Genomic DNA, 26,209 nt, shown 5'->3' with positions numbered 1-26,209 from the left:
TCATGTCTACATATTTGTAGCCCTGCGTCGCTAGAGGGCTCCGAATGGTTGCATGCCACAATGCAAGGTTTGTCATAACTATCTCGATGCTTGAGAAACAACGTGCTGTAATCGAGTTTTGAATTCAAAGAGTTTGTCCACACATGGAGCACCCTCTCCTTCAACATGGCAATGTCAGACAACACACAAAGCTCAGTATTACCTTGTGTGGTTTTAAATTTTTGTGGAACCCAAGTTGATCCCCCCTCCCAAATTGGCTCTTTCTGTAAGTAATTTGTGTTAATTATCTGTCAAAAACTGCCTTCTTTCGAACTAGGGTTATTAACCTCTTCATGAAATCTTTGGTAGTTGCACCAATCTTGTATATCTTCTATAGTAGATGGAGTGGTTGTGTTGTTATTTGTTTTCCCAAAGATCTCAATAATTCTGAGGGAATATTTGTACTTGAGATGCTTGGTTTTGACTTAAGTCTTTCAGTGCTATGTCAAATGTGGTTATGGTTATGTTAAACTACCTGTAAGTCTTCTTCTGTCTATCTTTATCCATCTTCTGTTTGTTTATCTATCTATCTATCTATCTATCTATCTATCTATCTATCTATCCAATGTATATGGGGTGTCCTAGTTCTGTTAGGGCTGCTTGTGTTAAGTTCTAAACTGCAATGCTACCCTTTGGCGAGGTGTTAACGACCCATGAAGTTTCAGAAACAGCTCTGTAGAAAGTCAAACCACTAGCATTGCTGCGGCAACCATCTTGGCTACGAATGTAACAGTACGTCTGACATTTGTCAGGAAATGGCAGTGAGCAAGATCAAGGTTTTGAGACATTCAGCATTTGTGGATGGTTTTTGGCTCCTCTTCCATAATGAAACCCCAGCCCACAAAGTGAAGACTGTGCATAAGTTTTTGGCTAGCAAATGTATCATAGTCCTGGATCACCCAATGTGTTCACCAGATTTGACCCAATTGACTCTTGACACTGCTGTGAATCAATTAAGGACATCCAAGAAAACTGTACTGCAGTTTTAATGAAACTCCAAAAAAGGACTACAGTGACTGTTTCAAAACACTTTTAAAATGATGTCAGCTTTGTTTTAATTCAGGAGGAGACAGTTTTGAATAAATACTGAGATTTTGTGAACATAATCCCAGATGTATTTTTCATAGCCGCAGTCTTGATGGAGCTAGGATGCACTGTGTGTATAAATTGATATCACCTGCCATGGTGATGTTTGTATGTTCATGGTAATCTCAGGTATTTTGATACTGGTTTCACCAATAGGGTGGTTTCTGAGGAAGGTTAAAGTATATAAATTATAACCATCTCATATAATGATGAATGAAAGTCCCTCATTGCTGTGAAAATTATGTCATTGGCATATAACGGTGAATGGTGAACTCCTTGGAATCATGATATTTGGTGTAACCTGGCGCTGTGCCAGAGTCATGTGTCAAAGGCTGTTTAGTATCAGTGTTGTGTGGTGGAGGGTGCTTTGTGCCAATGTTACATGGTAGAGTGTGCTTCATACCATTGTTCCATGGCACAGTGTGCTTTGTACAATTGTTGCATAGCAGAGGTTGCATCCTACTGAAGTTGTGCAAGTGGATACTTGTTGTGCATCCATAGATACTGAGTGCTACCCACACAAAGCCAGGGTGGGCGGGTTGCTAGTACTTTATAGTTCTCATTCATGAGGTGATTTTTTTTTTTCCAGTCTTTACTTCACAGATAATTTTTGAATTCAGCAATTTGTTTTTAATTTATTATCTTGTGCTTTCATCTCTTACTGTTTAGGTTGTGCACCATGATATTAAACATCACAAATGGAGCATCATGATCTGCTAAACATTAACTATAGAGTTTACATTATCATCATGCAGTCCCAGTATTTATGTATGAAAATATTGTCAGTAGTAGTAGTGATGATTCCTATAACGCTGATTGCAAATTATGTTAGCAGAGATGAAATTGGAGGGGAGCCTAGGGTGCCTCTAGAGAAAGTATGCCCTTGAAAATATAAATTAAACTCTTTACATAGTATTATCTCATTTAGTTTAGAAGGTGAAAGATGTATTAGAGCATCAAGTTGTTTCATGAATAGTTCATAATTAGTGTGTGGAGACCTATGTGTAGTAACAAATGTTATCAAAAACCCTTGGGTTCCTGCTTGTGCAACACTAGCTTTAAAATTATTATCATTGTAAAACATAAGAATATGAGTGTACTTTTCCTTCCTAATGTACATGACAACTTGTACCTCTCCTACAGCATTACAGTGGTCTTTCACACACTGTGGTTTGTTCAATACCACTGGCCCTTCTATTTGTTATCTGTTTAGCTGTGGTTGTGGGTTAGCTGCCTTAGGGTGTTTACCTCTTCTCCTTATACGTCTAGTTAACAGTGGAACTCTGCAGCCCTGTTTAATGTAATGAAGTGGCTGTTCTGGAGACATTGCAGGAAACAGGGTGCAACCAGCTGCAGGTTGTGATGCACATCGAAATGAAAAAAGTTTTGTCAGCTGAGCTCCCAGGTCCTACCTGGACAGTTCTAGTAACTGTCAGGGATTGTTGAGAAGGCTAACTTTATTTATGGGATTTTAGTGAAGCTAAATTTCTGTAGATTCTGCTTAGAGCAGCTTGTGGCTTCCAGGTTCTCAGAGCAGCAGAAGGCTGTAATTAGAAACTTTAAAGGTACTGTGGCAAACTACGCTGTGAAGCCGTACTCTTGCACCATAGAACTGAGAACTCTGTGGTCTCCCTTAAAGTCTCAGGGGTACACTACATGTCAGATGCTGCTACCCTGGTAGTTGAATGTGTATGGGGTGCACACAAGGATTTTGTAGATTAAGTGGCTCCACCTGGTTTAGATAATAGTAACTGTATGACCTTCTGAAGCATTAATGTAAACCCAAAAGAATTCCCCCCACCCCCTAAAAAACTGAAATTATCAAAGACCTAGGAATCCGCTGCCAAAGCATTCTCAACAAATATAGAGAGTTTGAAGCTTTCGTCATTTACCAGAAGTATGTCACCTGAATTTTTGTGTCATTTTATCTTACAGTGATATTATGTGCATTGTGGCTCTTTCACTATGCTAATGTATCTATTTTGCTTTTATCTCTTTCATAAGAAAGTTAATACATATAATGTAACAAGAAAGATATTAACCTAGACACGTTAGTTTTCAGCTTGGTTATTAAAAATGTCTTTTTCTTTCTTTTTATGCAGCCGAAGTGAGTTTCTATTTGGCAGATAATGTTGTTCCGGATGTTTCATGGATACCAAACAAACATTATTCAGGAGTATATGGACTTTTGAAATTAACATTACCGAAAGTTCTACCTGACACATTACAGAAAGCAATTGTGCTGGACACGGATGTAACATTTGCAACCGACATAGCTGAGCTCTGGAAAATCTTCTCCAAACTAGATCCTAAGCAGGTGAATCTATCACCCTACCCCACAAAAACATATGTGTTTGTTTATAAAAATAGAGCGTTATTTGACTTGTGTTTAAAATTATGAATTTAACTGGTTCTAGGCTATTGGACTGGTAGAAAATCAGAGTGATTGGTACCTTGGTAAACTCTGGAAGAAACACCGCCCTTGGCCAGCATTAGGCAGAGGGTATGCACCATTAGTTTATATTTCAAATTACTATTTTCAAATTAATGTTTGACATACATAATGAAGAAATTTATGCTAGTAGCCCACCCTTTGTTTTTTCTGCCATTTGATCTATTAATGTAAAGTTTTGCATTTAAAACTCGTAATTTTTCAGACATCTTATATGTAATGTTCAGTAGACAAAGATTGAAATATCTTGAAGATTTTTTTGAAGTACTGCAATGATTTATATTATGGATAAGTTTTTCGTGTAGAAACTAACAATTACTAAATCATGCATATCTTTTTACTTACAACCTTACACCATCCTCCTACTCCCCCTCCTCTTCGTTTTTACACAATTTTGTTTATGTATTACATTGTGCTTTCAAATGCTTTCATACCAACTTTTAAAAAGTTTGATGATATGAATTAATTTAACACTGATTACTTTGTGTGCATTCAGACTTTTTTTGCAGTCATCACTTTCTGTGGTATTTTGTCAGTCATAACTCACATTCAACTTCATCAGAAGATTAATAGTTCCTAAATATTACTTATTTTACTATCATTTCAGTCAAGTGGTAGATTATTTTGCTTTAGTAAGCAACTGAATAGGAGGTGTAATGTTTAAATGCTGGAAACACCAAGAGAAATTGGATTGAGCTTCTTATTGAAAGTGGATTAAATCCTTTATTTGTAAAAAAAAAAAAAAAAAAAAAAAAAAAACAAACACCTGTTGCCAAAAGCTTTAGCCTGAAGAAACTAGGAAATGTAGTAAGTGATGGTACATTCGTTCAGCACTATGAATTTAACTCCTCTATCAGCAGAGAATAGGTCACAGGATACTCTTTTTGCATTAATGATCACAAACGCCTGAAAATTACATGTGTTGATCCAATTCATTCCTCACTCAATTCTCATTTCTAGGTACAGTATTTAGTATTGTAGGGGTCTTCTGTTAGTACTTTTTCAGTGCAATACAAATTATATGGTATGGTAATTGACAGTTGAGTTTTTGATGCAAATAAAATGAATACCAAGGTGTCAGCTGTTGACTAGTGTTCTCTTTATGCTCTTACTTTTTGTTATGTGTATGTTGAGAAATGTGACAATTAGTGGTGGCTGGAGGATGCTGGTTGCCACCCAGAAATAGTGGGTCTTTTCTAGAAAACAAAGCTATTTTTCTGCTGTAATTTTATATATATAAAATTAAGTTTGTGTTAGGGAGGGCAGTGAACTAGGGTAGTCCATGCCGTTATGTTATGCTGTGGTGGTGTGATGGCTAGCATATGTGCCCAGTACGTAAGGAGACCCGGGTTCAAGTCCTGGCAGTGGCACAAATTTTGATCATTTCTTCAGCGCCGCTTGGGACCTTGCCACAGTTTGCATGGCTCCCACCTGTCTGAGGTTCAAGTCCTCGCTTGGGCATAGGTGTGGCCTCAGCATTAAGTAAGTTTAAGTTAGATTAAGTAGTGTGTAAGCCTAGGGACCAATGACCTCAGCAGTTTGGTCCCATAGAAACTTACCACCAAATTTCTTCAGCTTCCATCATTGTTGTAAAACTATTTTTGCAGTGGTGTTGTGGACTGCAGTTGAGGCTGCTCATGAAGGCTGACAAACCCGCTGTTCTAACTGAAGAACACTGTAATTTATTACTTGAACAGTACACCGTACGAAAGACAAGGTACAATACAATTAGCAATGCACTAGTGGGCGGTGGTGCCTTAGGCTTCAGCCTATGTTGGCATTAGTTCTAACAGGGGATGCAACTGACATGCTGTACATGCAACAGCTGTCATATTAGCAGGCTGATTCAAGCATGAACTTCATGTGTGAATGATGAAGTGCAAAATTATGTTACAAGCTACTAGAAAACATGGAAAGATACACACAAGAAAGAACTTGTAGCACATCACAGACTAACTGATAGCAGAATGAACAAACTGGTTGTGATGAGATGGAAGAATATCAAAGTGAGATGTAGATGTGAGTGAAGAATTGCAACCCCTATGTGACGTACAGGAAACTGTAGAATAGAAATCAACAAGACTTCATTGGTACTGACTTGCTGATATTGTAGGGAAGGACAACAGTCCAAATCCACATCCAACCATCCATGGATGGATGTGTGTGTGTGTGTGTGTGTGTGTGTGTGTGTGTGTGTGTGTGTGTGTGTGTGTGTGTGTGTGTGCACGCGTGCGCGCGAGTATATACCTATCCTTTTTCCCCCCTAAGGTAAGTCTTTCTGCTCCCGGGATTGGAATGACTCCTTACCCTCTCCCTTAAAACCCACATCCTTTCATCTTTCCTTTTCCTTCCCTCTTTCCTGACGAAGCAGCCGCCGGTTGCGAAAGCTCGAAATTTTGTATGTGTGTGTGTGCGTTTTATTTATTGTGCCTATCTACCGGCGCTTTCCCGCTTGGTAAGTCTTGGAATCTTTGTTTTTAATATATTTTTCCCATGTGGAAGTTTCTTTCTATTTTATTTGCACAAGTAGTATGACTGACAGATTCTAATTCATCAACTTGAACCAATTTATCATCATAACCTAAACATCAGTCTGTGCAACAGATCAGGCCATCATTACAAACTGCGTTCACAAAATAGATAAAAAAATATTGAATGTATACCTGGGGGGGGGGGGGGGGGGGGACATGCTCAGTCTCTGTTCTGTGGTTCGCTGAGAGATGCAAACTGAGCAGGCACCATGTTGATTTATATGTTTGTGAAGCTGAAGTAGCATATTTGCAGTTTTTTATTTATATGTACATGCAAACTACTTATACGAAAGTATGCTGTTTAATTGACGCATCACATTAGTGTTCTCTCCAAGCTGTACCATTTTTTGTATTACTTTGATTCACAAAAATGTCTGGAAATGTGCTGTCACTGAATAAAACTAATATGTCTATTCCAAATTAAAAGAGTCCTTCATTATTGTGGGAGAACGAATTTTCGGTGGTGAAACCAGCAGACTTGAAAAACATGACAGGACAAATACTTCAGGCAGAGGTGAAGGAATCATCTAAAATGCACTCAACAACACCTTCAGATTAGGCTCTTATGGCCATAGGTCCATACAACTCTGTATTTATGGCCTTAGGTTCTTGTTTCAACAATGGGATGGTAATCATGAATTCTGTTAATATTGACATCAAAGAGGTCATTAAGTGTACCTGGAATGTCAGCCACTGCCATGTACATATTCTAAATACACACACACTTTTTCTGTAATTTAGTGGATAAGCAACTTTCCACACCAGCAGGAATTGCAGAAGATGAAATACCTCACACTATGCTGAAGGCAAGTGTAGAATACAGTTAGCTTTTCCCACACAATGTTGACATAATGACAGCATAGTTCAGAAGAAAAATTTGAATTTATGAAAATGCTTCTTTTGAAAAAATGTTTTGTGATGTGTGACTGCTGATTTTTTTTTCCTCTAATCAGTTACGTTAAATGTTTTGGACAGTAATTTCAATAAACATGATCTGTGATGTCAATAAATGCATATGCAATTCATAGATATTTTTCATTGTCAATAAAACACCAAAAATCAATCAAATTAGACAAAAATAATGAACTACTTCAAAAATAAGTAAACAAAAGCTAATACAAGAATTGGCAAAAGACACCAAAGTTGGCAAAAAAAGAATATTAACAAATTTTAAAAAAAATACCATAATTGATAAAAAAATTGACAAAATAACACTGAAATTGGCAAAAAATGACATCAAACTGACAAATAATAACACCAAAATCAGACACAAAATAAAACAATATTTTTCTGTCCCTAGTTATAGGGGGACGTACAGTTTAATGTGGATTCCAAACTGTGGTGCAACATAATCACACTATAGACTTTGGATCATTACTAGCAACTGAAACATACAAAATCAATAAACATTCATGAAAGCACCTGTTAAGAAGATACTTTTCCCAATTAACGAAAAAGGTTATTGAGTTGTGTCAATGCATAAATCAAGTGAAACCCTAGCATCAAAGCAAGTGCTGACAATTAACTGACTTTCAGTGATTTTTATCATCCTGAAACAGAGATTCTAAATAGAATGCAACAGCCTGTATATGTGACATGAGTAGAGAAATGGGCAGTTCAAAGCAAATGTCAAAGTTCCAAAAGCACATTTTGCATTTTTCCTTCTCTAGAAAGTCAATAACTGTGTATTTGTTTCGTCTTGCTTAACACCCTTTTTGGATAAGGTGTATGGAAGTAGAGGGAAAGCTTTGTCAGAAACAAACAGTGGAAACTGGGTATTCACTATATTACCTGGCAAAGTTGATATATTTGAGACAAAGAGTTTAACTTGTTTTAAAAATTAATAAATTATTGATGAACAAAATACTGCATCATTACTATTTATTCTGTAGTCCAAAACATGAATAGCAGTAAAAATTCCATGTGCATTGGCCACAGCGATGAGAACAATTGAAAAGTAACCACTATAATTGCGATAACTGGATTCTGCATTGCCAAACAATTCCACATGAATATTTTTTACCGGCAACAGAACCTATTTACTAACTGAATTGCTGGATGACGTTGATAGAGAAATTTTGAGTACTCCATTTTCTCTGAGTACGGACATAACCAGTCGGATACCACACGGGGGAGGGGGGGGGGGGGGGTGAATGTCAACTTTGATCCTTTTCCAACTAATACTTTGAATGATCAAATTGCATGGTATTCACAAATCTCTCGGTTTCTTAAAGCATAGTTACATTTTCAATGCAGTTTTCCTCCTTACTGAATGATGAGTACTATAAGCTTCTAATGAATGTTAATTTTATTGCAGTGACTTATTTAGTGTAATGAGTAGTTTTGCACAATCAAGTCTTTGAAATTTCTGGGCTCCTTTCATAAAATTGTTGGAACCTAGCTTTGTTTTAAGACAGTTCTGATGAAACAGATGTTGAAGTGTACTTCACATGAATCAAATTATATGGATGTACCCAATATTTCCTTTTCTCTCTCTTCGTATTTAAATACCAGTACTGTAACCACCACAGCATCATCATTCAACAAACTCAACAATTAAAACTTACCCAGAAAAATCTACAGCTATCCATCATATTGTATAGAAAAGACCAAAGATATCCTAAGATAATCACATAATTACGAATCACATTTATCTTGTGACAGTTATCATATCACACCAGTGTGCACTCCACATAAGAGATCAAGATGATGGTGTTAGTGTTAATCTTAGTAAATATATGTACTCAGGCGAAATGCCATTAAATTCAGTCAGAATGAATAGTGGTGCTGCAGATTTAAACAGAGAACTAAACTGTGTGTTCATGTGAACAGTCATCACATGTTCTGCTGCCTTTTGCAACTTCTTCTTCTTCTTTTTTTTTTTTTTTTAATGCGGCAGTATTTAAATCAGTGCTGTAAACTAAACACACCGAAAGTTGTTCCTTTGATCCTATTTTGAATACATTGTTTAATAGTGAGAGAGTGTATCATATTCCACCTTTAAAAGGAATGTCAGACAGGCACATAAAATGTAAATGCAATTGCTTAAGTTGTCAAACTTTTGTTATTCTTCAGAACAGATTTAAGATGCATGAATACACATTCTTCCTGTTAAACCTCTCTTTATTTATTTGTTACCCAAAACTTGGTACTTTCTGTTAAAACAGGTTGTTCATGCGTTCTGCAAGTCATTGTTAATAAGACATAAATTATTGTATTAATAAGTAAAAATGATCCTGCAAAATCTTGACTTCCATTCACATGACTTTCTGTCATCAGGTATAACACAGGAGTGATACTTCTGCAATTGCAACGCTTGCGTGAACTGGGATGGGGCCACTTGTGGCGCCTCATTGCTGAGAAAGATCTTATTACCATGCTTGCCACAAGCCTTGCAGACCAGGACATATTCAATGCAATAATAAAGCAACATCCATATCTGGTGTATAATTTACCTTGTCAGTGGAATGTACAACTCAGTGATAATACTCGAAGTGAACTGTGCTACACAGAAGTCACTGACCTGAAGGTTTGTATCATCACATTATCCCCCTCTCACACTCTCCTGCAACCCTCTCCGCCCTCTCCCCCCCCCCCCCCCCTTCCCAAAAAAAACCACACACACACACACACACACACACACACACACACACCCATCCTGATAAAACTATAATTGTTATGAAAGAACCAACAATAGTCACTAAAAAGAACAATTGGGAAATGCTGTTACATTGGTTGAACAAACACCTGCAAATATTTTATACATGTGAGATGAGAGAAGCATACAAGTATAAAAGGAGGGATGTGAAATAATGTATAGTGTTCGAACTGTAGGTCACACCTAAGAAGATTAGCAAATGTGTCCTTCCTGTGAATATTCACACCTCTTTCCTATATAACAGGCATGAAATAATCTTCAAACTTTCTCCTGAGTTACACTGGTCTTCACATTAGACGTTTCCTCCGAGCTTTTTTGACACAGAGGGACCAGACATGATGGTTGCCCCTATTTGTGCTATCCAAACTTGTGATTAAACTCATTACATTTGCCATTCATGTGCTAGTTAAACTATATCCTGCCTTCCTGTTTTTCTTCCATTGACAAACTAGGGCCAGTATACGATTTGAAAGTGTTGGTTTACATTAATGGATAGCTAGTATTCCTGTCAAAGCACACTTTTTTTCAGAAGCTGTTGAATATGTTTTAAGTCTTTATTTGTAGTTGATGTTGTTTTCTATGTATACATGTTTTTGTGCTACCCATTCAAGGTTCATTGAGAGGAACGGATGGCAATAGATGATAAATAATCATGTTTAATTAAGGGAGATGACAAATAGCCAAGACTGAAAGTAGGAGCCTATCTGTTAAATTTTGAAAGAAATGTTTCTTTGAGTGCAGTGAATAAGCTAACATCGAACAAACTGAAACCGCTGAAAGCAAAGTATGATGTATAATCTGTCATACAGAAGTATGTTAAGGTATTTAACCTTCCTTGCTGTTGTATGTGTCGCCCACATGAAAACAAACAAAAAGAGAGGTGGTGGAAAGTAAGGAAAGTGAATTGACTTTTTATTTCTTTTTTTTTTGTGGGGGGGGGGGGGGGGGAGGTGGAGGGTATCAACAACAACGTGAAGACTGCATTGAATACCAGTAGTGGTTTGCAAAGCATGGTCATGTATGGTGCTGGTATGCCCTCATCTTCCTCCAACCTGAAAAATGGTTCACATGCCTAGTTGTAGGAGGACCTACATCTTAATCTGTACAAACCCACTATTTCTTTTGTACATATACACTAAGTACTACATGAAATGAAATCAGCTAAATGCAAGAGGAAGAAAACAAGAAAAAGAAAACTATCGTTCCAATTGGGAACACCCTCTGAGCTTTTAAGTTGTGTTAGCTAAGACTTAAACGAGTTGATCACTAAAGAGAGCACAGTTTGAAGACACTTCATACAATATTGCTGTCAAAATTGAAAGTTGTACATATGAGTACAAACCTAATATTTGCCAGGAGAATGAAAAAAAAAAAAAAAAACAGTGTGTCTTTGCTTGGATGGAATTATGCCAACAAAAAATAATGAGTCAAATTCAAAAATAAATATTTTATTAAAAATGTTTTAAAAGCCGTATCAGAAAAATGACTGATTCTAAGTGCCAAAAAGAAATTTTTTACTAGTATATTCTTGCAAAGAAGCAAACAGCAATCAACTACTGTTAACAGTGTTATTTACTTGCAAAAATAGCACTGTTACTGGTTTCAAACCAATAGGTTTATATTTAGTTCATGTTTTATATTATATTAATTGTTGACTTTTTCTACCAACAACTAATGTAAACAATAATGTGACCACTCAAGCTGATCCTGTTGGTTCTAAATGGTAACGGCACTTTTCGTGTAAATAAATTGCATTATTAAACAGTAGCTGGTTGCTGTTTTCTTATTGGCAAGAATCAACTTGTATACGGCTAGAGTCTCAAAAATGACAGTTTTTGACATTATAAACAAGAATAAAGTTTTTATTCCAAATTCCATTAACATTGTGGCACTGTTTTGTCTGTGATGATAAAAATACAGCATCAAGTTTTTAACTAGCTGAACCATAGCCAACAAAACCATTTCTCACATTTTTTAGATTTTGGGACTCCAGGGGGATGCGCAGCTTGACACAAAGACCATTCACCACTTAGTAATGTATGCCTGAAAGACTTTTTCTGTTTGTCACGTGGATCAAATCTGGGTACATACAACAGAGTACTGAGAACTCCAATAGCTTTGTAAAAAAAACTAAAAAAATAAAGGGGACAGGCACTAAGAACATTTTCCATTTCCGCTCTTTACTTGCCTTAAGCCATAGTGATTGAATGTAGAGGAATCAGTCATATCTGAATATTTTAGTTTTTTTAAAGGCTGGCCTGTACATACAGTCCAGAGGTGAAATACCAATACTGCCGATAGTCACATTTAAAAGCAGTAAAACTATTCCAAGCTTTTGGAACTATTAGTTCCTCAAATAGGAAAGAGGGTTAGGACTCTGAAGGCTGGTAAGGAAAGGCAGGTCACTGGGAACTCTGTTAGAGAGGGAGCTGCCTGTTGTCCCTTCCAGCTGGGATCCGAGTGGTTTGCCTATCCTCCTCATTCTTTCCTAACCTATACGTCTTTCCACCCTGTGGTCAGACTGAATTGTTTCAAAAGTGAGGTGTTATGTCTTTTTCGTAGTGTTACGTCTGCCTGAAGTGCTAGTATTTTGCCTATTGAATGTAAATATTAGCCAATCATTTTGTCAAATTGTGATCTTACAATTATCTCATATGAATTCTCCTTGTGATGTTTTACTTGGCCCTTGGATATTTCTGGCACAGAATTATTGAAAATTGTGTATGTTCACCACCCAGGGCCTATTCCAGAACATTTTCTACCTAAGTGACAGATAATTTGGTGCCCCACTCTTTTGATTTGCCCATCCATGGGCTATCGGTAGGTCATTTAAAAATAAATCTAAATCTGTTGATTGTAGAAATGGCTTTCTTTTCTTATAAAATAATTACTATGTAGATATTTCTCTTTTAACAGAAATACATTTTTTTATGTTATTGCAGTGCTAACTATTAATAGGAAAAACAATTTTCATTTATGGTAATTCCTGAGATCTTTAAATGTATTCAGTGGAAACAGAAAGAACTACACCTGTTGAATTGTTCTATTTCAGTAAAAACATGCTGATTATAAAACACAAAATCCTTGTGGTCATTTTTAGTTTAATAAAGGAAATTTATAATTCTATAATTTACAAATTATGTCACTTTCTATCACAAGAAGTGGGACAGGAAAAAAAAATTTCTAATTTTATATTGACACGTTAAACATAAGATCATGTGTACATCTACATCTACATGACTACTCTGCAATTCACATTTAAGTGCTTGGCAGAGGGTTCATCGAACCACAATCATACTATCTCTCTACTATTCCACTCCCAAACAGCGAGCGGGAAAAACGAACACCTAAACCTTTCTGTTCGAGCTCTGATTTCTCTTATTTTATTTTGATGATCATTCCTACCTATGTAGGTTGGGCTCAACAAAATATTTTCGCATTCGGAAGAGAAAGTTGGTGACTGAAATTTCGTAAAAAGGTCTCGCCGCGACGAAAAACGTCTATGCTGTAATGACTTCCATCCCAACTCGTGTATCATATCTGCCACACTCTCTCCTCTATAACGTGATAATACAAAACGAGCTGCCCTTCTTTGCACCCTCTCGATGTCCTCCGTCAATCCCACCTGGTAAGGATCCCACACCGCGCAGCAATATTCTAACAGAGGACGAACGAGTGTAGTGTAAGCTGTCTCTTTAGTGGACTCGTTGCATCTTCTAAGTGTCCTGCCAATGAAACGCAACCTTTGGCTCGCCTTCCCGACAATATTATCTATGTGGTCCTTCCAACTGAAGTTGTTCGTAATTTTAACACCCAGGTACTTAGTTGAATTGACAGCCTTGAGAATTGTACTATTTATCGAGTAATCGAATTCCAACGGATTTCTTTTGGAACTCATGTGGATCATCTCACACTTTTCGTTATTTAGCGTCAACTGCCACCTGACACACCATACAGCAATCTTTTCTAAATCGCTTTGCAGCTGATACTGGTCTTCGGATGACCTTACTAGACGGTAAATTACAGCATCATCTGCGAACAACCTAAGAGAACTGCTCAGATTGTCACCCAGGTCATTTATTTAGATCAGGAACAGTAGAGGTCCCAGGACGCTTCCCTGGGGAACACCTGATATCACTTCAGTTTTACTCGATGATTTGCCGTCTATTACTACGAACTGCGACCTTCCTGACAGGAAATCACGAATCCAGTCGCACAACTGAGACGATACCCCATAGCTCCGCAGCTTGATTAGAAGTCGCTTGTGAGGAACGGTGTCAAAAGCTTTCCGGAAATCTAGAAATACGGAATCAACTTGAGATCCCCTGTCGATAGCGGCCATTACTTCGTGCGAATAAAGAGCTAGCTGCGTTGCACAAGAGCGATGTTTTCTGAAGCCATGCTGATTACGTGTCAATAGATCGTTCCCTTCGAGGTGATTCATAATGTTTGAATACAGTATATGCTCCAAAACCCTACTGCAAACCGACGTCAATGATATAGGTCTGTAGTTAAATGGATTACTCCTACTACCTTTCTTGAACACTGGTGCGACCTGTGCAATTTTCCAATCTGTAGGTACAGATCTATCGGTGAGCGAGCGGTTGTATATGAGTGCTAAGTAGGGAGCTATAGTATCAGCGTAATCTGAAAGGAACCTAATCGGTATACAATCTGGACCTGAAGACTTGCCCGTATCAAGCGATTTGAGTTGCTTCGCAACCCCTAAGGTATCTACTTCTAAGAAACTCATGCTAGCAGATGTTCGTGTTTCAAATTCTGGAATATTCCATTCGTCTTCCCTGGTGAAGGAATTTCGGAAAACTGCGTTCAATAACTCCGCTTTAGCGGCGCAGTCGTCGATAACAGTACCATCGGCACTGCGCAGCGAAGGTATTGACTGCGTCTTGCCGCTTGTGTACTTTACATACGACCAGAATTTCTTCGGATTTTCTACCAAATTTCGAGACAATGTTTCGTTGTGGAACCTATTAAAGGCATCTCGCATCGAAGTACGTGCCAAATTTCACGCGTCTGTAAATTTTAGCCCATCTTCAGGATTTCGCGTTCTTCTGAACTTCGCATGCTTTTTCCGTTGCCTCTGCAACAGCGCTCGGACCTTTTTTGTGTACCACGGGGGATCCGTTCCATCTCTTACCAATTTATGAGGTATGAATATCTCAATTGCTGTTGCTACTATATCTTTGAATTTGAGCCACATCTCGTCTACATTCGCATAGTCAGTTCGGAAGGAATGGAAATTGTCTTTTAGGAAGGCTTTTAGTGGCACTTTATCCGCTTTTTTAAATAAAATTATTTTGCGTTTGTTTCTGATGGATTTGGAAGAAATGGTATTGAGCCTAGCTACAATGACCTTGTGATCACTAATCCCTGTATCAGTCATGATGCTCTCTATCAGCTCTGGATTGTTTGTGGCCAAGAGGTCAAGTGTGTTTTCGCAACCATTTACAATTCGCGTGGGTTCGTGGACTAACTGCTCTAAATAATTTTCGGAGAATGCATTTAGGACAATCTCGGAAGACGTTTTGTGCCTACCACCGGTTTTGAACAAGTATTTTTGCCAACATACCGAGGGTAGGTTGAAGTCCCCACCAACTATAACCGTATGAGTGGGGTATTTATTTGTTACGAGACTCAAACTTTCTCTGAACTGTTCCGCAACTGTATCATCGGAGTCTGGGGGTCGGTAGAAGGAGCCAATTATTAACTTAATTCGGCTGTTAAGTATAACCTCCACCCACACCAATTCGCACGGAGTATCTACTTCGACTTCACTACAAGATAAACCACTACTGACAGACACCAACACTCCACCACCAATTCTGCCTAATCTATCTTTCCTGAACACCGTCTGAGACTTCGTAAAAATTTCTGCAGAACTTATTTCAGGCTTTAGCCAGCTTTCTGTACCTATAACGATATCAGCTTCTGTGCTTTCTATTAGCGCTTGAAGCTCAGGGACTTTTCCAGCGCAACTACAACAGTTTACAACTATAATTCCGACTGTTCCTTGATCCAAGCACGTCCTGTAATTGCCAAGCACCCTTTGACATTGCAGCCCATCCCGCACTTTCCCGAGGCCTTCTAACCTAAAAAACCGCCCAGTCCATGCCACACAGCCTCCGCTACCCGTGTAGCCGCCAGCTGAGTGTAGTGAACTCCTGACCTATTCAGCGGAACCCGAAACCCCACCACCCTATGGTGCAAGTCAAGGAATCTGCAGCCAATACGGTCGCAAAACCGTCTGAGCCTCTGATTCAGACCCTCCACCCGGCTCTGCACCAAAAGTCTGCAGTCGGTTCTGCCTAAGCTGTATGTTACATGTGAAGAACTCACCAGAAAGTAGGTAAAGTTCAGAAAATATGCCACAATAGTAGTCGAATACTGATGAACATAGTCAAATTTTTTATATGTGCAGTTGGGTGTGATAAGAAAGAGAGATATTCTATGAGGTTAGGCATGTTAGGACAAGACATGGGACACTCACTGTAACTTTTAAAGTATAGTATGGGCAAAATGAAGCTGGGTTGTAAAATAGTTACATTGAGACTGACATCGGATTTCTATTGTTTGAACTCTTTTTTGATACTTACGATTTTACTTTACCACAGACGCTGTTTCATGCCATTTTTCCAGTAAGTTTTTCATTGCTGACTTTGGGAGGTTTTACCAAAACTCTTCCAGACTGAAACTCTTGTGCCAAGCATTTTGCACAAATTTTCCACGAATTGCGCTTCACTTAACAGTTGACAATGAATACCCCCTGTTTTATTGAGAACACCATTTTATATTGCATTCAGCTGGTCACTAAACATGTTTGCACCTCTCACTCACTCAAACATAATGACATAGTGAAGTACTCTTACACAGTGTTTCAGAGATGAGCATTTGCAGAGATGTGACAGCAACTGTAAGTGCATGAATATTATGATTTCCAGCATTTTCTGTGATAGGCAATTCCCCTGTTCATTAACAGGGGTCAATTCCGTGATAGTCTTACACACATCTTCCCAGTTAGTTTTATTTTTCTCATCTGCAGTATTGCCTTTTTGGTTAAGATAGGTCTTGATTGAAATTTGTGCCCTCGTAGATGGAATTTGATCAAAAAGTTCACATTTCAAATACATTTATGTTACCTCAAGTGGTATTTAATGCTGAAGTCAGTGGTGGCTCATAACTACACATTCACAACTGTCTCCTAGCAGTTTGTTTGTGGGCTCGTATTTACTGGATCATTTTTGATCATATTATCATATACTTTCAACTGTGTCAGTTTCTGCTGCTAATTATGGAACCCCCTGTACACAAATGTTGCATGTGGACACCTCTCTCAGCTTGACAGCCAAGCAGTCGACACATACATAAGTGCTTTTTTGTGATGAATATTTCATCATTTTTGGCACAATGGAAGATTTACAGGATTTTGAAATTTCTTCATTGATTATGTGAGAACTCATTTGTATAAGCAGGTCAGAGAAAATGAAGTTAATTAACAAAGTCTCTTAAAATTTCATTTGTCCTGTTAGCAATCTAATTGAGGGTATATATTTGATAATTAAATCTGGTATATGATTATGGTAGATTTATTTTTAATAAATCACTTTCTAATTTTAAAATGTAAAATTGAGATTACTGAAATTTTGAAACTTCTTAAAGTCATTGTATGTATTCCATTACTATAAAATGGCACTATGGTTGCACATATTTTTAAATGTATTTGTAATATTTACACAATAGCACATTATGATGCTGTTTTTGAATTATTTATTCCTGACAGAAGCAAATTCTTTTTTTGCAGGTAATACACTGGAATTCTCCAAAAAAATTAAAAGTAAAAAACAAGCACGTTGAGTTTTTTCGAAACTTGTACCTGACATTTTTGGAATATGATGGTAATCTACTAAGGAGAGAACTTTTTGGTTGCAACAATACCAAGCCCTCTTTGAAAGAAAGAGAACTCAGCAAGGCAAGTGAAGTCAGATTGCTGTTAAAATCTTTGTTTGTTTTTTTCTTTTTAAACTTTACTATTGACAACTCCTTTGTTACTATAACAGCTCAACGAAGAAGACCCGTGTTACGAATTCCGTCGTGCACGAGTCAATAGCCTCAGAACCCATCTCTACTTTTTGGATTACGAATATGAGCCCTCTACTGATGGTTGTGATGTGACACTCGTAGCACAATTGTCCATGGATCGTCTTCAGATGGTTGAGGCTCTGTGCAAGCACTGGGAAGGTAACATTGAATTACATAATGAGCTACACACTCACGGTGGAGTTGAATACAAATGACATTGAATTTAGTTTTTCACATTATGATTGGATGGAGAAATTATCATCGTTTTCAGTCTGTCTCCTTACAGGTTTTTCATACTTTGTTAGTAGAACAACAAATAGTTGAGTTTTTGTCCAAAATTGGTATCTCACTTATTAACATTTTGAGGAACCTCAAAACAGATTTCTGGAAAAGTTTTTAAAATGTTTGATCAACTTTTTGTTCAGGAATTAAGCTTTTCTATCCAAACAGCATTATTTGTAACAGTAGACTAGAGTCCTAAAGGCGCTTAAGTGAACCCAATAGCAACACTGTTTATTCAAGTTGGCACGTATAACAGTTCCATAAATGGATTTCATACAGTACAGTAGTTAGAAGGTCAACAATGTATATGTTAGCCTGAGATATGGTCTTATAACATTAGGCAAGCATGGCTGAAAGCAGTGGGGAACGACAGCCACTGTGATTCCTGAGGATATCCAAGTCTAGCACACATTTTTTACAACGATGGCATTCTTTTGGACAAAATATTATAGAGATAAAGTAATGCCCACTTGGTACTGCATATTTGGTTGTCATTGGGGGGCAGGGGGAGGAGGAGGGAGTGGCTAGGTATTGTCATCAGAAGAAATTCTGACAGTCTATGGATGGAAGTGTGGAATGTTAGAACCCTTAAATGTGTTGGCATGTTAGAGAGTATGAAAAGATAAATGTATAAGTTTACACTAGATGTAATTAATGAAGTGCCATAGCAAGAATTAGGTTTTTGGTCTGGTGAATTTAGAGATATCAATACAATATCAGTTACGAGCAGCGCATTATTAATGAAAAATTGCCGAATAAAATTGGAGAGAAACTAACTTCATGGTGTGATGCAATTAAAAGGAGTGATATGTTGATAGAACATTTTCTAAACCAAGATTGAAAGGGAAACCAGAAGGCACGAATACAGTTAGTAATTTCAGATGGATTTAGGATGCAGCAGCTATGCCGAGTTGAAGAGACTTCTACAGGATAGACCAGCATATAGAGATGCTTCAAATCAGTCTTTGTACAGAAATCTGCAAGTTTCTGCTATTACTAGTAGTAGAAAAAGTTTTCCAGCTGAGTGATAGTTGCAGTTGTATCAGAATTGGTGTTCAAAAATATATCTTCTGAAATTGTTTATTTGAGCTATGATGGTCTGTCATGACAATAATCTGTGATTAATTGGCCGGTGATACACCTTTTCATCAGCCTTGTAAGTGTATGATCAATGTTGTAACTTTAACCCAGAAGTGACGTGGTGGTGACATTTATTTTATTTTTATTAAATTAAGGAACTAATAAGTTCTGTGGTCAAGCCAGAATGGAGATATGAGTAGAAAACTTCCTGGCAGATTAAAACTGTGTGCCGGACTGACACCTGAACTTGGGACATTTCAGTGAGCACTTGCCTGTGAAAGTTAAAGGTCCTAAGTTCGAATCTTAGTACAGCACACAGTCTTAATGTGTGTGTTGAAGTTTCATATCAGCGCACACTCTAGTGCAGAGTAGAAAATTCATTCTGAAGATAGGTGTGGGATGGACTGACAAGCTGTTGATTAAACTTATGTATGGGCATGTTGGTCACATATGCAAATGTCAGCTGTTGTCAGAGGATAGAGTTAGGCATATTTTATATAAAATAGTAAAATAAAAATAAACGTAAGAGTAAATTGGCCTAGAGTGTGGCTGCTGAACTAAATTGAGTTTACAAAACCGAGTTCCTGGAACAAAAACTTTACACCAGTGTGTTACCAGTTTTGACTTGAGGTAATGAGACGTGAGGTTTTAATGTGAAACCAATTCAACAATTGACAGTTCATTAGAGAACAATGGAGATATGCATTTGGGAGTTACAGGAAGACTAACAGATGTATGAGGGAAGAGACGGAAGTGGAAGATTTCGTTATGATGCGTCAAGACATGTGGTCAATAAAATAAATAGTTGATATATCAAAGAAATTCTTTGTTCAGTTCCAAGAGATAAGAAAATAGTCACCTAATAAAAGTTGTTTAGATGTTATTTGCTAGCTATTTTGCTGAGCTATCAGGAACTTAAATTGTCAGTTCTTCCTCTTGCTGGTTCTGCCAACACATTTCTATTGAAAGCAGCATTCTTAAGCAAACTCTGTGGACTATTGGGCAAAGACCATTTATGTATGTTGGCTAACAAAAAGCAATGGAAAATTCAGGCTGGAATAATGACAATGTTCTGATAAGGATAGGTTATTATTCACCATATAGTGGTGATGCTTAGTTGCAGACAGGCAACACACACTTGTGTGTGTGTGTGTGTGTGTGTGTGTGTGTGTGTGTGTGTGTATGTGTGTGTATGTGTGTTTGCGTGTGCGTCTACACGCATTTTTTCTGATTTTGATGAAGGCCTTTTTGACTGAAAGCTTTGACAGCCTTTTGTTGTGCATATCTGCGTCTACACGCATTTTTTCTGATTTTGATGAAGGCCTTTTTGACTGAAAGCTTTGACAGCCTTTTGTTGCGCATATCTGCGACTCAGCATCTCTGCTATATGGTGAGTAGTAATCTATCCTTTACCTAATAATGGCTAACAATAAGTGTTTTATAGGAGCCAACTTGTTTATGATTTCCACATAGGTTGTTCCAGGTTGGAATAAAACAATATAAGGAAATAGATAGGTTCCTACTTGCCACAAATATTACATGTTAAGTTGAAGACAGGCACAGCTAAAAGACACTGACACATCAGCTTTTGGCTGTAGGCCTGGTCAGAAGAGGAAACACACATGTATTCATCCACTCAGGTGTAGCCAACACTGCCAAATGTAGATGTTGGCGTGCAGTGGAGGAATGTTGGACGTGGATGGAAACTGTCAGGATGCGCCGTATTAAAACTCAGCCGTGATCTTCAAGTCTTTTATTATTCCCAGCTACAGTGCTGCATTCCTCTCTGTCTACGTCACAGGGTCCCACAATACCGAGGATGCCATTTCTCTCTCTGCAAAACAGCTTGGCACGGAAGGAATACCTCAGCAACCCGAGCAATGTACTGCCGTGTGCCGGCCGTCTACAGCTGCGGAATTTTGCCAATGTCAGGATGCACCGGCAACTGATTCAGTGGCTTTAATCCCCGTTGCCTCAGTGCTGCTCGCTGGGAGCCGCAGTGCGGCTGGATGCGTGCTTCTTCGCTGTTGTGGTTAAGATCACAGGTAACAAGTGCCTGCGATCCGACAGCCAAATCTGAGGCCCTCACCTCAGGATGCCTCTGCATATGTTGGAAGCCAACTAGACTGCCTGCAGTAGTGAGCTGTCCAGTGGCCCGGCGCTTGCTGGCCACGTTGGCCTCAGAGGGTTGAATCACTGACCCACTGTGGGCTGGAACGCTGGTGCCCCATCTGCTGCTGCATGTAGCTGGTGGTGTGACATGCCCCGCTGTCCAGAAGAGTTGCCGCACTTGAATCCCCCTCGTTAGAAAACTGGCACCTGTTTATACACAGTTGTGCGCCACTGTTTTCTTAACGCACCGCTCCCAGTCATGTACTCATAACACCTAGGCAGGCCAGTGGGCCCCTTCTGCCTGTAACTTGCACCGTGCAAATCTCTGTGTTTACTCTTTTCAGATGTTCTGTGGCCCTGTGGCCTCCATTCTACTTCACAACCGCTGGTAAGCATAACTTACTGTCAACAGGCCCGCGTCTGGCTGTAACTTGTGTGCTCAGAAATATTGCACCGAATCTAACTTTTTCCTATCTTAAACGGTGGTACTGCTACTTTATTCCCACCTTTGGAAAGACCCATTCCCCAGGTTGACCTCCAACTACTCTTAAACTTGTTTGGGTCGACACGTACTTATGACATATTTACTACTACTATTAGAAAACTTAGATGTGGTCTAGTCCTTGTAAAACACATGACATGAGACAAAACATAAAAATTCCTTACAGGATGACCACTCCACTTAATGCTCAATCAACCCCTTACCTACCTGTCTTACCCCCTCGCTATCCAATCCACTGCGATTTCGTCTACTGTTGGTTCCCTCTTGGAACTGGCAGTCTGCCTGATCAGAATGAAAACAACATACAACAGAGTTACGGCTGTGATGGCACTTGGCACAGAGGTGATCAGAATAATTGTTACTTGTTGTTGCCTTTCCCTATATTGAGTGATATGCTGCACAAGCTGCTCGGCTGGTATGCACCCCTCTTGATCTGAAATGAACTGGTTTATGGATCTCAACAGAACTAACTCCAGAGTTTGATTTAACAAGGTCAGATTTTGCCTTGGCAAAAGTTCTAAAGTTGCTTCTGGCTAGTACAGCTGTGGCTATGTAACATTCAGTTTTGTGACACCTGAAATTGACGCTGGCAGATGGAAGGTTGGTCCTATTATGTTAAACGCAGTTCCATTTATTAACATTCTGCTCCTCTTGAGCTCTATACGTTTTGCTTCAGAAGATACCTCCTGCGCAAAAAAACTTGCTACTACTATTAATTTTTCATAGGTGGAGAAGATCCAATGCATCCTGACACGTTGCAAGCTCAATTTTGGCTCCATGATGCCCCTTGGACAGTCTATTTTTTCCCTCTTGGCTAAAACTAACTGCACCGTGCATGTGTCCAGATTGGTGCTGTCACCCGGGCTGGGCGTAATTACTCCCTTGTCAACCCAGCGTACCGGCTGTTAACTGCCGAGGTCAGCAATACTTCCTCAGGTTTTACTTCTACAAACTTGTTCAATGCTCCCGTTTTCAGTGACCTGAGGACAGGGACCGCCATCACTGCATCTTCAAAACGACTGCTGTCTATAGCAGGCTCACAATATTCAAAAACACATGCAACATATGAAAATACAATGCCTAATTGATCTACGCAAACCCAATGATACATAACAAGAAAACAAAAAAACTGCAAATACTCTACTACTTTCGGGATTGCAAAGCATACAGTACAGCATGCTGCACTCTATCTTCCTGGTTTTCCCTGCCCTTAACACCTCTCTCCACTCTCTCTTTCTCCCTCTTTCTCCCTCTTCCCTTCCTGTGACAAGCCTGGAATCACATCTGGACAACCCTTAAATGGCCGCAACTGCCCAATGTGTATTATTGTTGTTCTAGTTGGCAGCTGAAGCTTAACATTAACGGGGGATATGGTTTCAACTACTTGGTATGGCCCTTGATACCTCATGACGAACTTCTTCATTTTCCCTTTTGGCGTATAGGAGTTGGACAGCATTACCCATTGCCCTACTCCATACTGTGGTAAACCTCCTTTCTGCTTCACTGCATCTTCCTGCCTTTCCAAAGCCTTTGTATTCAGCTTTTTTACCCATTTCCAAACACCCCGAATTGTCCTCGTGAATTGCCGTACAGATTCACCGGTCCTTCCTTTCTGTAGCTTCACTAAATCGAATGGTGATAGCCCCCACTCCCCTGTACACTACCTCAAATGGAGACAGACTGGTATTGGTATGGACTTTCGCATTGTATGTGCATACAATATGCATCAAATACTCGTCCCACTGACGGTGATGAGAAAGCACATAAAATCTCAGCATCTTCCCGATTGTTCTGTGTACCCGCCGTTCTGTCCTTCTGTTCGCCTGTGGATGCAATGTGCTCGTCCTCTACTTCTCTACATTCAACAATTTGCACAGTTCCTTCATTAAATCCGACATTATGTTAGTCCCTTAGTAATTATTGTCTCCGGTACACCAAACTTAAAAATGCAGTTCTTTATTAACACTTGTGCGACCATTGCTGCCTGTTGATTTGGCATAGCCACCATCTCCATATACCTCGATAAATGGTGTATTATTGTCATAACAAATCTTTTCCCCGATGGTGTTCGACTGAAAGGTCCTAAGACATCAATTCCCAACATAGAAAATGGACATGTCGATTCCAGCAATCGATGTAGCTGCAACTGTTTCAGACTAAAATCTGCTCTCTGCACACATGGTATACAATTCTTGATATACTGATCCACATCTACTTTCCTAACCCTCCACCAATACCTCTCCGCCACTCTCCTATTCGTCGCTCTGCTCCCACCATGACCAGATAGCACTTAATCATGTGGTTCTTTTAAAACCTCATCTCTCAGTTTCGTGTACTTTCGCCACCTTTCTACTCAGTGCATCTGCATTACCATGCTTCTTCCCAGGCTTGTGCCTCACAGCCCACCTAGCGAGTCTCGTGGACGGATCCTTCAACCCCTACAACCACGTCAATGCAGCATGATCTGTCACTACCTAAAATATTCTCCTATATATATATATATATATATATATATATATATATATATATATATATATATATATATATATATATATTAAAAATAAAGATTCCAAGACTTACCAAGCGGGAAAGCGCCGGCAGACAGGCACATGAACAAAACACACAAACACACACACAGAATTACAAGCTTTCGCAACTGGCAGTTGCTTCGTCAGGAAGGAAGGAGAGGGAAAAATGAAAGGGTGTGGGTTTTAAGGGAGAGGGTAAGGAGTCATTCCAATCCCGGGAGCGGAAAGACTTCCCTTAGGGGAAAAAAAGGACAGGTGTACACTCGCGCACACACACACACACACACACACATATCCATCCGCACATACACAGACACAAGCCTTGTGTCTGTGTATGTGCGGATGGATATGTGTGTGTGTGTGGGTGTGCGAGTGTACACCTGTCCTTTTTTTCCCCTAAGGGAAGTCTTTCCGCTCCCGGGATTGGAATGACTCCTTACCCTCTCCCTTAAAACCCACACCCTTTCATTTTTCCCTCTCCTTCCTTCCTTCCTGACGAAGCAACTGCCAGTTGCGAAAGCTTGTAATTCTGTGTGTGTGTTTGTGTGTTTTGTTCATGTGCCTGTCTGCCGGCGCTTTCCCGCTTGGTAAGTCTTGGAATCTTTATTTTTAATATATTTTTCCCATGTGGAAGTTTCTTTCTGTTTTATATATATATATATATATATATATATATATATATATATATATATATATATATATATATATAACATTTAAAATATGTGATTCCTTAGATTACATTTAGCATCTCCCTCTCTGTTGTTGAGTAATTCCTCTCTGCTGCATTCAACTGCTCTGCCTAGGCGCGTAGGCTACAGGATGTTTTTACCATTAATTTCCTGCCTAAGAACACACCCTAATGCTTGATTCAATGCATCACATGCTAGAATAAATTCTTTTTCAAAATCTGGAAACACAAGAACCGGATTTGATGTTAACACTTCTTTCAGTTTGTTAAATGCTTTCTGATACTCCTCTGTCCACTCAAATTTCACACTTTTCCATAACAATCGCGTCAATGGCTGTGCTAAATCTGCAAAACCCTTCATGAACTTCCGATAGAAATTGCAAATTCTGACAAATGATTGCGCTTCCTTAACTGTTTTCGGCTCCCAAAAATCCCTTACAGCCTGTACCAACCTCGGATCTGTTTGCACCCTGTCCTTACTGATGATATGACCTAAATATTTCACTCCTTCCAATGCAAAATGACACTTCTCCAGGCTCGATGTCAAAGGAGCTGCTCTTAACCTCATAAAGACTTCCCTTAACCGCTGTCTATGCTGATCCATACTACTTGAAAACACTATAATGTTATCCAAATACAAAAGACACTGCCGTGGTTTCAAACCACTCAACACACTGTCTAACAATCTCTGAAATGTTGCGGGAACGTTCTTCAAACCGAATGGCATCCTGATGTACTGGTAATGACCTCCAGGAGTAGAGAAAGCAGTTTTTGGACGATCTTCTGGAGTCACCTGATAACAACTTGTCAAATACATTGTAGAAAAATACTGGCAAAGTCTCTGATATGTTTGGAATGGAGTATGCGTCCATTACTGTCTTATTACTGAGGTATCATTAGTCACAGCAGAACCTCTATTTCTTAGTTCTGCCCATAGATTTTTTAGGTACAACAACAATGCCCGCTCCCTAGCAACTATTACTACGCTCTATAATACTGTCTGCACGTTGCTAATCAATGAAATCCTCAACAATCGGCTGATAATGCCTCAGTATTCTGTATAGTTTATGGTAAACAGGTGCTTAGTTCCCTGTCGGTATCTGATGTTGAACTAGTGCAGTTGCTGGTAATGGCCCTCGTGGAAAAAACAAATA

General features: G+C 38.9%; 1 protein-coding gene across 2 annotated transcripts in view; it reads left to right on the top strand.

Moving 5' to 3' along the window:
- LOC126281529 (xylosyl- and glucuronyltransferase LARGE2s-like) overlaps nt 1–26,209 on the top strand; it is a 134,109-nt gene that overhangs the window by 33,714 nt on the left and 74,186 nt on the right. For both annotated transcript variants that reach the window (XM_049980575.1, XM_049980574.1), the window contains 5 exons: nt 3,228–3,442; nt 3,543–3,628; nt 9,388–9,637; nt 17,586–17,753; nt 17,842–18,022. In XM_049980575.1, coding sequence (XP_049836532.1) covers nt 3,228–3,442; nt 3,543–3,628; nt 9,388–9,637; nt 17,586–17,753; nt 17,842–18,022 — 900 coding nt within the window. The remainder of the gene's footprint in view (nt 1–3,227; nt 3,443–3,542; nt 3,629–9,387; nt 9,638–17,585; nt 17,754–17,841; nt 18,023–26,209) is intronic.

This window comes from Schistocerca gregaria, chromosome 7 (assembly GCF_023897955.1).
Source record: "Schistocerca gregaria isolate iqSchGreg1 chromosome 7, iqSchGreg1.2, whole genome shotgun sequence".
Lineage (NCBI taxonomy): Eukaryota > Metazoa > Arthropoda > Insecta > Orthoptera > Acrididae > Schistocerca > Schistocerca gregaria.
Note: the sequence above shows the minus strand (reverse complement) of the source record. Positions and strands in the feature narration are given on the sequence as shown.